Raw genomic sequence first — 12878 nt, forward strand, 5'->3', positions numbered from 1 at the left:
CAACAATCAGTGGTATACGAAGTTGTCGAAACTCTCACCAAGGTACTTTGGGCCATTTGAAGTGTGCAAGAATTGGCAAGGTGGCTTATAGACCGAAGTTACGAGCAGGTCCAAGATTCATCCTATGTTCCATGTTTCTCGATTAAGGAAACATCATGGAACTGTGCCTGTCATTAGTGTGGTCCCTATGCTTGATGACGACCTACAACTAAGGGCAGAACCTGTAGCTATTTTGGAAAGGAAGATGATGAGGAAGGGCAATGGTGCAGTTGTATATTTTCTGGTGCAATGGTCTAATGGCACTACTGAGGATGCTACATGGGAACTGTCAGATGATTTCATTAAGAGGTTTCTGCATTTTGATTTCTTAAGCTTGAGGACAAGCTTCACTTTGGAAAGGGGATGTATTGTAACAAACCTTCTAACAAATGGACACGTCGCAAGATAGTTAGGAGTTTGTTGTTAGTGATTAGAAAGTTGTTATACTTCTTGTTATAAATAAGCTCATCTTACACTTAGAATCATTCATTCAATCATTTTACTCTCACATTTCCTCTATCTTTCTCTCTGTAATCTTCTGTAAAAATCAGTTACCAAATTAATAATCAATTGTCCAAATTCTTTTCTTGTTCTCAAGAATTTCTGCAATTGTTTCAATTGTGTACAACAGTTCCGGAATTAATCCCTGATTGTTGTTACAATGATTTCATTAAAAGTAGGGTAGAAATCAATGAGGGATTTGAAAAAAGGATTTTGGAAACGGACGGAGATTAAATGGGTCCAGAGATGACGCCATCGACTCGATAAAACATCGGTAATAATGACAGCTTTGAGAGGAAGAAGGGAGAGGATTTCGATGAGAATGGCGTGAGGTAGTGAGCTTAACCTGTCTTCTCTGTTGTCCGCCATCATCAATAACCTTCGCTTCCTTTTGCTCGTCTGCAAGGATTAAACGTGCTTTCTCTATATAATATTTAGGGTTTTAATAGCTCACAAATTCTTACGTAATACATAACACAAGCTCCGTGTAACCAGGAGTAGGAAGAATCAAATTAAGGAAAAATGCAAAATAAAAAGTAGAAAAACCCTCCACTTGGGAGTCGAACCCGAGTTGAATGCGTAAAAAACTAGTATCAGACCACTACAACACAGGTAAAGCTAACTTATTAGTTTTTTTTTTTTTTTTTTTTGAGCTAATTTATTAGTACTCCCTCCTAGTCTGATTGTTGGTTCCTCTTTCCTTTTCCATGCTAGTCGGGTGTTGGTTCCTCTTTCCTTTTTTGGTAAGTTTTGTGTGGTCCAAATTTAATTCCATGTGGGGTAGGCTGTTTTGTGTGGTTTAAATTCATTTCCTTAATTTTGGTGCCCAAAAGAAAGAGAACCAACAATCAGACTAGGGGAGAGTATTAAATAACGTATATATTTGTTGCCTGAAAATCTACTCGGGCTTTAGCCCCAAATGGGGTTCTTTAACAAACTAATTAACGAAATAGGTCGAGTTTGAAAGTATTTGCCGAAAATGGGTCCGCGTAGGATCGGATTTGGCGAAGCTGTGGGAAGAGATCAAGTCGCTCTGTCGGACAGCGACTTGCTTGGCTGCTCTAATCAAAACAAAAACACCCCTTTCTCCCTCACTTCGTTCATCCCCAATTAAGGGCCTGTTTGGCTTGGCTTTTAAAACTGTTTTTGTACTATAAAAATACAACCTTGGTCAAACACTAATTTTTGGAAAAGTAAAAACAGCTTCATCTAAACCCAACAAACCAAAATAACCCCCTAGAAACAGAAGTAGAAAATAGGAGTTTCTGCTTCTACTTCTCAAAATCTTCTATTTTCAACACCATTTTCTTTTACGTCTAATAAATACGTACATATATGATTTGCTCCATAAAATACTTGTGTTCTCCGGGAGTACCGTCTTCCTTACACCTAAGCCTTTATAATATTTTATTTAGTAGATTGCTTTTAGGTGTAAGGAGGACGGTCCTCCGGGAGGACACAATGATTTTTCTTTGCTCCATATATTTTTTTTCAATGAAAATTGTTTTAATTATCATTTTTCGTAAGTCGGTATAATTGTATGATTCTTGTTATTTTATTTTTAAAATGGCATTGTTTAGCATTACATGAAAATTTTAAAAAGAAAATAAAATTTAAAATTTGTTAGGCCAAACATCAACAAACTAACAAAAACAATTTCTTATAACTTTTGGCCAAACATTGAGAGCTTTTTCAAAAAACAGTTTATGCAAAACTAGTTTTTAAAAGTAGAAAATCATTTTTATAAGTTAGGCCAAACAAGCCCAAAAAAAAAAAAAAAAAAATGAAAACCGTAACACAACCACTTCATTTTTTCCTCAAAATCCCCTCAAATCAATCAATTATTTCAAATAAAACTCAAATTATTAGTTTCTAGGCAATATCAAACAACTATTTAGGTCTTTTTTGTTCAATCTCCATTGAAATCCAAGGTATTAGTAGTGTCTTGTTCAATCTCCATTGATGATGATTTTTACATGGCAAATGGAAGGAGATAAGAAGAATGTATTGCAGATTATGGAGGATGATCGTGTGTAGGTTTGTATGGCAAATTTTGAAATTTTTAAGCAAGCCCAAGTCTCTCAGGGGGACGACGATTTGACCTCCCTTAGCGACTTTATTCTGAGAGGGAGGGTGAAAAATTTGTGAAATTAAGCTAAATATTGCCCATTAAGTCGCTCAAGGCTCAGGGGGAAGGCGTCTTTAGCTGAAATCGTTGTCCGGGTGAGCGACTTGCCTTGCTGTGACATTGTAAGGTTTGTGATCTTCTAAACAGCCACTGCCTTGGCTATAGTCGCTAAGCGGGAGAGCGACTTGAAACCGAACTTAACTACAATGATGACGTGAGAACAAGTCACAAATGAGAATTTGTGTTATTGCAACTTTTACTGTAGATGCAACTATAGCCGCTCTTTGAAAAAACAGTTCTACGTGGATCCAATGATTACAGATTATTTCAACACAATCCATAAATTTCTGGACAGACGGTGTGATGTGAAAAGCCGTGATCAGTTCAGCTATATCAAAATCACCAAAGCAAGCAAAGACAAGATAGAGTCAACAAAAGTTGCAAGTCGAGCTACAATAAACACCGCTTCAGAGTCAAAATTGTACACAGATAAACGAGAAATTCAAATTTAAAAGACAATGTGAACTAAAATAAAGTCGATATTTCACTACATTATTATGCAGTTGTAGCGTCCTTCTGCATTCTCTTCCTAGCCTCCTCGATGATTGTCAATTTGATACCCTTGCCCTTTGGTAGAGACACCCATGGTTTGGTTCCCTTACCCACTACGAAAACATTGCCTTGACGAGTGGCAAACTCATGCCCTGCAGAATCCTCAATGTGGATAGTCTCGAAACTGCCCTTGTGCTTTTCTCGGTTCTTGATCACTCCAACACGGCCTCTATTCCTTCCTCCCGTCACCATAACAACATTGCCAACATCAAACCTGACAAACTCGACAATCTTTTGGGATTCCAGATCTAGCTTGATTGTGTCATTAGCCTTGATAAGGGGGTCTGGGTAACGGATGGTGCGCCCATCATAGGTGTTCAGGTATGGGATGCCCTTCTGTCCGAATTGAACAGATCGGACCTTGCATAGCTTGTACTGTGCACCCAAAAAATAAAATCAGAATATGAACGAAAAGAATTCATTATTTCATATCAGTGAGTCAACGAGGAAGAAGGGCACTCCACTTTATCTTTTGTGATTCATAGGCCACTACACAGGTTAAATTGCGGATAAAGGAAACGTTAATGAATCCAATCAAGGGAATAATGAAAAGCTTAATAGCACAACACTAGCAATGATCTTCGATGTTTAAACCAACAAAGTTGCATAGATGCTTCAATTGGATAGTCAGTCACAGAGAGAGTGAAAGATACCTTGGACTCTTCATCTCTAACAGAATGCAAGCGAAATCGGCCCTTTGTATCATAAAGCAGACGGAAGCTCTCATTTGTTTTGGGGATTGTGACAACATCTAAGAACGAAAAAAAAAAAAACAATTTTAACAATGGCCAAAGGAGCTCCAACAAAACAACTCTAGAATTAGATACAGCAGCTGAAGTCTTGCATCACAAAATAGTTATAAACATGGAGTAAACAGATGAATGACATGAAACCATCGACAAGGATTTGTCTTTGCAAATTATAAAAGATCTTCCAAAGACAGAAAACATACCCATGAAACCAGCAGGATAGGTCTTGTCAGTTCTAACTTTCCCATCAACAAGGATTTGTCTTTGCATCAAAATTGAGACAACCTCACGGTAGTTAAGGGCATACTTCAGCCTGTTACGCAAGATCAGAATCAAAGGCAAGCATTCCCTGGATTTGTGGGGTCCAGATGATGGCTTAGGAGCCTACATACAAAAGACAAAATTAATCAAGTAAGAATGCTAAAGAAAGAAACTGGTATGAAAATGTTGAAAAAATAAACACAGAAAATGACTTACAAATGCACCACCGAGCTTATCAAGCATCCAATGCTTGGGGGCATTGAGCCTCTTCATGTGCTTCTTCAATCCTCTAGCCTGTGACCATAAAAATTACAGAAATTAATATATGCCTTGCCAAAAATAATACTCCGTATCAATAGCTAGCTGCCCTTTCTCAAAAGAGGACTTTATTTTCTATTACTCTAAAAGTACTAATTTCTGAAGCAAACAATTTTTAAAATGAAAAACTAGTCTGATCCTCCAGCGGACAGACTAGCAGTATAACCACTAAAAAGAAAAAACAAAAGAACAGCAGATTTATTCTACTGATCAGAATATGAAATGTCTTCATCTTCATATACTTCCCCTCTAATCTGTAAATCCAACTACTACACAAGCAACCTTCAATATCCCTAAAGAGACGACATGTGAATCAAGTACATCAATTTCATTCCACTGTAAGAAATTTTACAGAAGAAAAGTGAGTCCAAAATCAAACACATAATCACAACGGTCAAACAAAAAAAAAAAGTATCGGCAAATAGCCATATAAATACATATACAACAAATGCTCAGTGATAAGAGTCTACGGTCCAATGAGGATAAGAGTCCAAACTCAAACACGTAATGCTTAATATGAAGTATAGCATTTAAATTGTACTAACATCTCACACTCAAATATCCTCTATATTTTTCATAGGAACCTTAATTATCTGTGGAGAAGAAGCATACTGACAGGGGACAACAGATTGAGCATTGCTCCCATACCAAGTCACTGAGCGTCACATCGGAAATGAGTATGGCCTGAAGTAGCATAGGACATACATGTCCTAAATCTGTTAATCATAGAAACCCTTGAATCTCATTTATCTACCCCTCAACTTGTTTTGAATCCCCATACCAAGAGACAGCGACCATATAAACACATTTTTGAAAAATCAATCCTAAGATGGCACCACACCTGTTAGTCTCCTACATTACACATCAGGCTACAACAAATATAGCTTATGGCCTTCAATAATCTAAACCATTAGAAAATTTGTATTCTCATTCTTCTGTTTTCGAATAAAGTTCTACTCCCTATATTTTAAACTGATTCAAAAAAAATTCCAACGCCAAAAACTTTCGCAGATGTATCGTCTCTATTATTCCTAAATCAGCGCCACGAGCTCTACGATAAATTAGCATCAAAACCCCAATTTTGAAAAAGGCTCAAAACACTAAAATGTTTAATATCTCAAACTTGACAAATTTTCATGGCTACGAATACCCAAAATAACGAATACGGAGTACTTCATCTGACTGATACATTTGATGGGATGCGTTTTTGAAGAGAATTTTAGAAACATATACAATCAAAACAAAGAAGAAGTAAACCCCATCTCATTTCTTATCAATACCTTCTAAGTACACGATCTAAAACACCCAGTTCAAGTTTTTGCAAGAGATTCATCATCGAACAATAAAGACACAAAATTTGAAGAAATTATATAAAAAAAAACCCAACAAATGAGAAGGTGATACATTATCATCATCATTTATAACATCAAAATGCTATGTACAAAAGATCACACCATATAACAAAAAGAAATGAAGTAAAATAGAGATGAGAGAGGGAAGATTAGACTGACCATGGTTGAAAGTGAGGTAGGATCCCAGTAATGTGAAAACGAAGAAGAAGAATGGTGGCAGTGAGCGAAGAAAAGAGTTATAAGGAGGTGTCTCAACAAAACCCTAATGTGTGTGTTTTCAACTGTCTCTTTGTGGTTTGGGCCTATGTTTATTAACAGGGTTAGTCTTATTTGGGTCTTTCGAGTTTGGTATAGAGTATAGACGTATAGTTGTCCTTAGACTATGTTTATCCACAGACTTAATATAAGTCTTAAAAACAGTAATATATTAGTATTTTATTAGTAAGACTTACCTCAGACTCCTTTATTTCTTTCACTTTATCCCTCAAAAGTCTCATACTCATAAAAAATCTCAACAATAGTAAATAGGACCTACTTCTTACCCACACAAAACACTATTTATCTATCTTAAGATGGGTCTTTGAAACCCAAGACTCCTGCTAAGATTTTTCTACAGTAAACTACCTTTATGCCTATTTTTTGTTGAAATTTTGCTTTTACTGTTACTCATACCCAAGGTTGGTACTGGGATAAACTTAGTCTTAAAGCATCCACAATAACAAAAACTTTTTGTTGTTTTTTGTGGGTTCCAACCCATCCACCTCATCTTATCATAAGATGATATTTTTTGCAAAAATTTTACACAACAACAATTAGGCATTGTTTGGTAAACGACATATGGCCAATTTTTAGCATATTCAAGGGTTTTAGCATGTTTGACCAATCAATATGCTAATTTTAGTGTTTGGTAAATAGCATATTGAAACAACATATTTAGGGTCAATATGCCGTTTTACAATATGCTCCTTACCCCAGCATATTGGTTAGCATAATGTAAAATAGGAAATGTTTTTCCATTTTACAAAGAAAACTAACAATCTGCTAATCGTAATCTGCCAATTAACAAACACTCAAATTAATTCTGTTAATTATAATATGCTAGTCAAACCTTCTGATAAAATCTGTCATTTATAATCTACTTTTACAATCTGCTTATGCTGAAATTAATCTGCTGTTTACCAAACAGGGCCTTAGTTTTAAATGGGTCTTTACTTCTACTCAACAACAGGATCCCATAAAAAACAAAAATGAAAAAGAATAAAAATACTTACCAACACCCACAATTCTCATTGTCAAACTCATCACATTTGGATGAGAGTGACAAAAAGTCATTTTTAGATTAATACTTTTTTTTTGTTGTGTAGTGATGAGTGTAAAAATATCATGTTTAGGCATAGATGTTTTTGTTGTTGTAGATGGTCTTAGACCATCAAAATATGGACCCGACCCAAAAACCGACCATAATCTAGCTCAAAAATAACCCTTTTCTTAACGCGAATCCATTTTGACCCGTAAACAGTGGGTCAAAATCCAACCCATTTCGTCTTGTTGAGTTAAGACAGCATGTATTCCTTGAAATACATGGTCTCAAATAAGTATTGACTTTAAAAATTTCGAGAAAAATATGTTTATATGGCACGTCATCCCCCGAACTGCATGTCACCTCATCACTTCAAACTATGTGTCACGCTATCACTCCAACCTCAACACGATCGAACCGTATGCCACGTAATCACCTCAAATCGTGTGTATGCCACGTCATCACTACCATCTCATCACCATAACCTACATGACATGTCAAAATTACCACCTCATGACTTATAATCGCGTGCCACGACTTCATTGCCGCTTTTGCCACTTTATTTGAGCGTCACTTTTGTATATTATAAGTTAGTGAAATTAGCGGCGATAATGATGATGGGTGGTGGTGATAATTAAGATGACCAGAGTAGGAGACAGAACTTATAAACAGTAAAAACTATATTATAAAAAAGTTTTTATAAATCCGAGAAACACTCGTCGATCAACCCTTTTTTTACCCTAAACCTGTATAGACTTAACCCGTAATTAACCTTACCTGGTCCATAACCAGACGAGTCTTATACTGCCATAGTGCATCAAATCATTTATCATGTTTCCGAAAAACCTTTTAATATTTCACCTATCACTTGCACTAGTTCTAAGACTCGTGCAGATTTGCACGGATTACTTTTATAATTTTGATATTGAAAGTATATATTAATTAATACGAATATAATTAGTCACAACGTTCTTATGTAATAATAATATGATACTAGTTTAGACCTCATGCATTATATGCATGGTATTTAAAGTTTTATATTTTTATAAAATTATTTATATAATATTGATACCTTATAATTGTTTACATTTGTCATCATTATATTTTGTTTGGATAAATAAAAGTTAGAACTAGAAATTAGTTAAGAAAAATTGAGTCATGAGTTGAAATATATTCTAATGAAAATATTTTTATATAGCATAAAACTAATGAGTTTCAATTAATATTTTTTTGCAATTTTCTTTGTCACGAAAGTAATAACAAGGATCATTTTATACAGAATATGGGTCAATTCATCATCTAATAATAGGATTAATAAAGATTTAGCAATTTATAGTTTTATATCAAATTTTTTTATTTTAATTAAAATAATATAGTTTAGAGTTTAATGAAAATAATATAATTTGATGAAAAGATTAATTTTAATGAAAAATATATAATAGATGAATTAAATTGTAATAGTTAGTTTCCTTGTTTAGTGAATGAACATAATGATCTTTAGTTTCCTTTTTTGAGAATATGCTTTTTGGCGGGAAAATGGTAGAGTTCGCCTATTCATTTTGTAGATAGGGGATGGTGTATGATAATAGCATACACCATCAAAATTTTGAATACGTGCGCATCTACGTAGGATTAGATGTTTAATAGCAGACACCATCAAAACATTTCCTCGGTAATCGTTACTCCTATATGCCAAACATATCTTCACAGAACTCATTACCCAAGTAATTAACTTCTCCAGTAATTATCGCCCAATTAAAATTTACCCCATGATTATTCCATGAATTCCAGGAAGCTCTTAGGAACGAAATGGATTGGAACGAGAAACCATAGGAGTATGGGGTTCCAATTTCATACCTTCCAAAATATGTTTGGTTCAATAGAAAAATAAATATGAAGGAATGGAGTTTGAATCCATGGGGGGTGGGTATGGGATTCCAAGTGGTTGGAGTAGAATGAGAATCCATCAGAATTCTAACTCCATTTCAAAATATCCCAACCAAACACTAGAATGACTAGAATTCATTCCACTCCATTGCAAACTTCCCAACCAAACACCCCATTAATTCTAATAGTACAGAATTCATATTATTATATTATAAATCACTGCCATAAATAAAGAGAAAACCTTTCAATAGTATCGGTCATTGTGAATATTGCTCGAAAAAATTCTCTTTTAGTGCAAAATGATTAATATGTTCAATTCGAACAAGGTATTGCTGAAATTCATGTTGCGTGCAGGGACATCGACTCTGAATTATAAGGTGGAATTGTCATAACATTGGCGTTTTTGTTAGCAAGAATTATTGTAGTATGGAATTTATATTTTGTTTACTAAATCATATAGAATTTTTGCACATACAATTTATATACTCCCTCCCATCCAAACCAAAGGTAACACTTGCTTTTTGACACTATTCATGGTTGTAGGAAATTTTTGATATTATTCTTAATCTCTAAGACAAAATATAGTCATGTGAGATCTTGTTTGATTTATCGTTATGAATGTTATAAGAATATCAAATTTTTATAATTTTTAATAATGTATAACTAAAGATATTCACGTTGCAAAACGTGTCTCGACAAGTGTGATAAAACAACTATTACCTTTGGTTTGGATGGGAGGGAGTATATGTCAGCCAAAATAGCTTTAAAAAAATTATAGTCATCATAGTTTACTTAGCTTACTTTCTAGTTTCTACAATGGAGGATTCAAAAAATATGAAGGTACAAATTAAAATAAAAGAAAATTGAGGAGTATAATTGGAAAGATTTAGAACAGTTAAAGATAAATGTTTATTGTGACTGATAATAAATAAATGTTTATTGTGGTTGAGTAGAGCTGGCAAAAGTTGACTCGACCCAAAAAACCTGATCCGGCCTGCCCGAAACCCGACCCGATAATCGATAGCAACCTTATTTTTTTCAACCCGAATCCGACATGAATCGATTCGACCCGTGACCCTATATTTTCTCAACCCGATAGATGACTCGATAATGAACTAGCTTAATAATAGTTTAAATAAAATCAAATTGACATTCATATTAATTATTTTCACTTAATACTATAATTAATAAACCTACTGTAACACCCCCTCATACTAAGGTACCTTACCAAGGACTACCCTAGCATGAGAAGCTGTTACCATCTCGGTTTCCCGAGGTTAGTATATCAAAGTTACCAATTCCAAACAACCTTTATTAAAGTATAAAGAGTTAGTGATTACATGTTTTCAAAACCAAACCAAATCATAACTGCAAAATAACTATTAATTACAAAGAAAGCAAGCTAAGTCTCTCGACGGTGGAAGCTAGACTCGAGTGATGACTCCCCATAACTGTCCCATAGCTAAGCATCTGTATTACCTGTCACAGTCTGCTCACCATCCCCGAATGGATCACCGCAGGTTTTATAAAACAACAACAACGGGGTCAGTACCATTCAATCAAAGTAAGATAAACAAACATTGTAACCGGCTGATCATTCACACTCTCCGGTCTCCCGATCTCACATAGTAACCGACTACACACCGAAGTGTGTAGCCCTGCCAGATTACCCATCACAACGGGTAATCCACGCCGCCGATTGGTGACCGGCCGATCCCACCAAGTCCGGCTCATCAACGAGCGATGAAAATCCTGTCCCTTAATGTGCACATCCCCTCCCGTGACGGGTTCCACGGAGGGCGAACTAGGGTGTGAAGCCACTCCCGCAAGTGACTCCATCACAATCACACACAGCATTACAGCTGTCACAACACCACAACCGTCACAACATAACCACACCAACACCGTCACCACAACACCCATCCTCCGATGATCAGCAGATAACAACAATTATATACAGTACAATCACAACATCTCAAATTAATTAAACAGAACTGAGTAGGGAAAGCCTACCTTTTCGCAATCCGCTATGCTGCAATCAATCATACAAATGACTAACAAATACCACATCGTCACCAACAGTAGAATGAAGGATTGAATGCAAGAACTACGACGATTGCACACACACACAATGGAGGATTAGGGAATGATTAGGGAGTGATTAGAGAGTGATTAAAGTAATCGTAAAATAATTAGGGTTGAAATGACGTTTAGAAACTGATTCTTAATATTAAATAACCCTATACACTCCCGCATCAAACCATTTGAAATATTACTCGCTGCATCAGGATACTCGGTCGAGTAAAGAGTATACTCGGCCGAGTATCCTCTATTCGGTCGAGTATTCATCATACTCGGCCGAGTATTCCTCGGCAGAACCAAAACAGAATACACAATTAGCACTACTCGGCCGAGTAGGCTCTACTCGGTCGAGTACTTAGCTTATGAAAATCCGTAGTATTACAGTCTTCCCCCCTTAAAAAGAACTTCGTCCCCGAAGTTCCAACCCAACCTATAAAGCATGGACACCTAACACTAACTCCAACAAGCACACTTACTAGTTAACATATCCTCTCGATATAAACTCCATAATACCGTCGAATAACCACAATATAATGTTGCCAACCTTGTCTCACTTCCATAACACTCACTAGCAACTAAATACCAAGAAAATCCACAAAATAACATCAACTATCAAGACAGAATGTTACATTCTACCACCCTTAAAACGAACTTCGTCCTCGAAGTTTACTCACATACATAAACATCCTCACACAATCCGTTACTCACACTCCTAAACATCATACTACTACGAGCACTGCCATTACCTGTAATAAAAGCAACCCCAACACAAATCCATCCTTACTCTACACCAACACTCAAACTTCCAATTGTACCATAACATGTACAATCATCAAACTCCCTTTGTCGCATCCTACTCCTCTTAAGATAAAAGTTACGTCCTCGTAACTCATTAATACTAGGTCCATTGCCATACCTCCCATAAACCTCATTACCACCGCGTGTCAACGATAACCCACTATAACCTCAACACCTACAACCATTCCTATATCCAGGACTCTCTTTCTCTAACAGTTCTCGTGCCTCCAATTATTCTGTACTCCCATAACATATATCATAAAATCCTCAGTATAACCACTACTCCATCTCTTCTACATTTAAACCGACATACTTCTATATACATATACACTCATCTCCACAATCTTATCTCACAATCCTCAAGTGTTACACATACTCCCATTAGGTTCTCAAGTTCATCTCTTCTATTACCACAAAACTCACCCTTGACTTGACATGATACTAAGTCCTAAAACTCCGTACTCCCTGTCCCAAGAAAAAGTGCTAAACCACCTGTAGTTTCAAGTTCAATACCACACATGTTCCACTATTTCTTTCCACAACTATGTCCACAAATGCCTCATCTAACACAAGATTAAAAGTACTCCAACAACCTCTCACAACTGTGTCCCATTAACAGAATATTACTATGCCATGGCAACAACAGAACCATACCCAACTCTTTTTCATATCATACTCTATATAAAAAAAACCAATAGGGCCATACCCATACCGACACTGGTAAGAAACATCGGAAAACAACACAACAGTCTATATGCCCCGACCGACACTGACAAGGAATAGTAGTAAACAAACAATAATCTATGACAACACGAAAATACTCATATCACAACACGAATTACCGTGCACAG

The 12878-nt window shown here is 35.9% G+C and overlaps 1 protein-coding gene across 1 annotated transcript; it reads right to left on the reverse strand.

Moving 5' to 3' along the window:
- Positions 1-3093: 3093 nt before the first annotated feature.
- On the reverse strand, positions 3094-6256 carry LOC141586972 (small ribosomal subunit protein eS4-like). Its single transcript, XM_074408381.1, has 5 exons — positions 6120-6256; positions 4507-4584; positions 4233-4413; positions 3934-4031; positions 3094-3655 (listed from the first exon to the last, which is right to left on the reverse strand). The coding sequence occupies exons 1-5, from the start codon at positions 6120-6122 to the stop codon at positions 3224-3226; spliced, it is 792 nt and encodes a 263-aa protein (XP_074264482.1). The 5' UTR covers positions 6123-6256; the 3' UTR covers positions 3094-3223.
- Positions 6257-12878: the final 6622 nt, after the last annotated feature.

This window comes from Silene latifolia, chromosome 6 (genome assembly GCF_048544455.1).
Source record: "Silene latifolia isolate original U9 population chromosome 6, ASM4854445v1, whole genome shotgun sequence".
NCBI lineage: Eukaryota > Viridiplantae > Streptophyta > Magnoliopsida > Caryophyllales > Caryophyllaceae > Silene > Silene latifolia.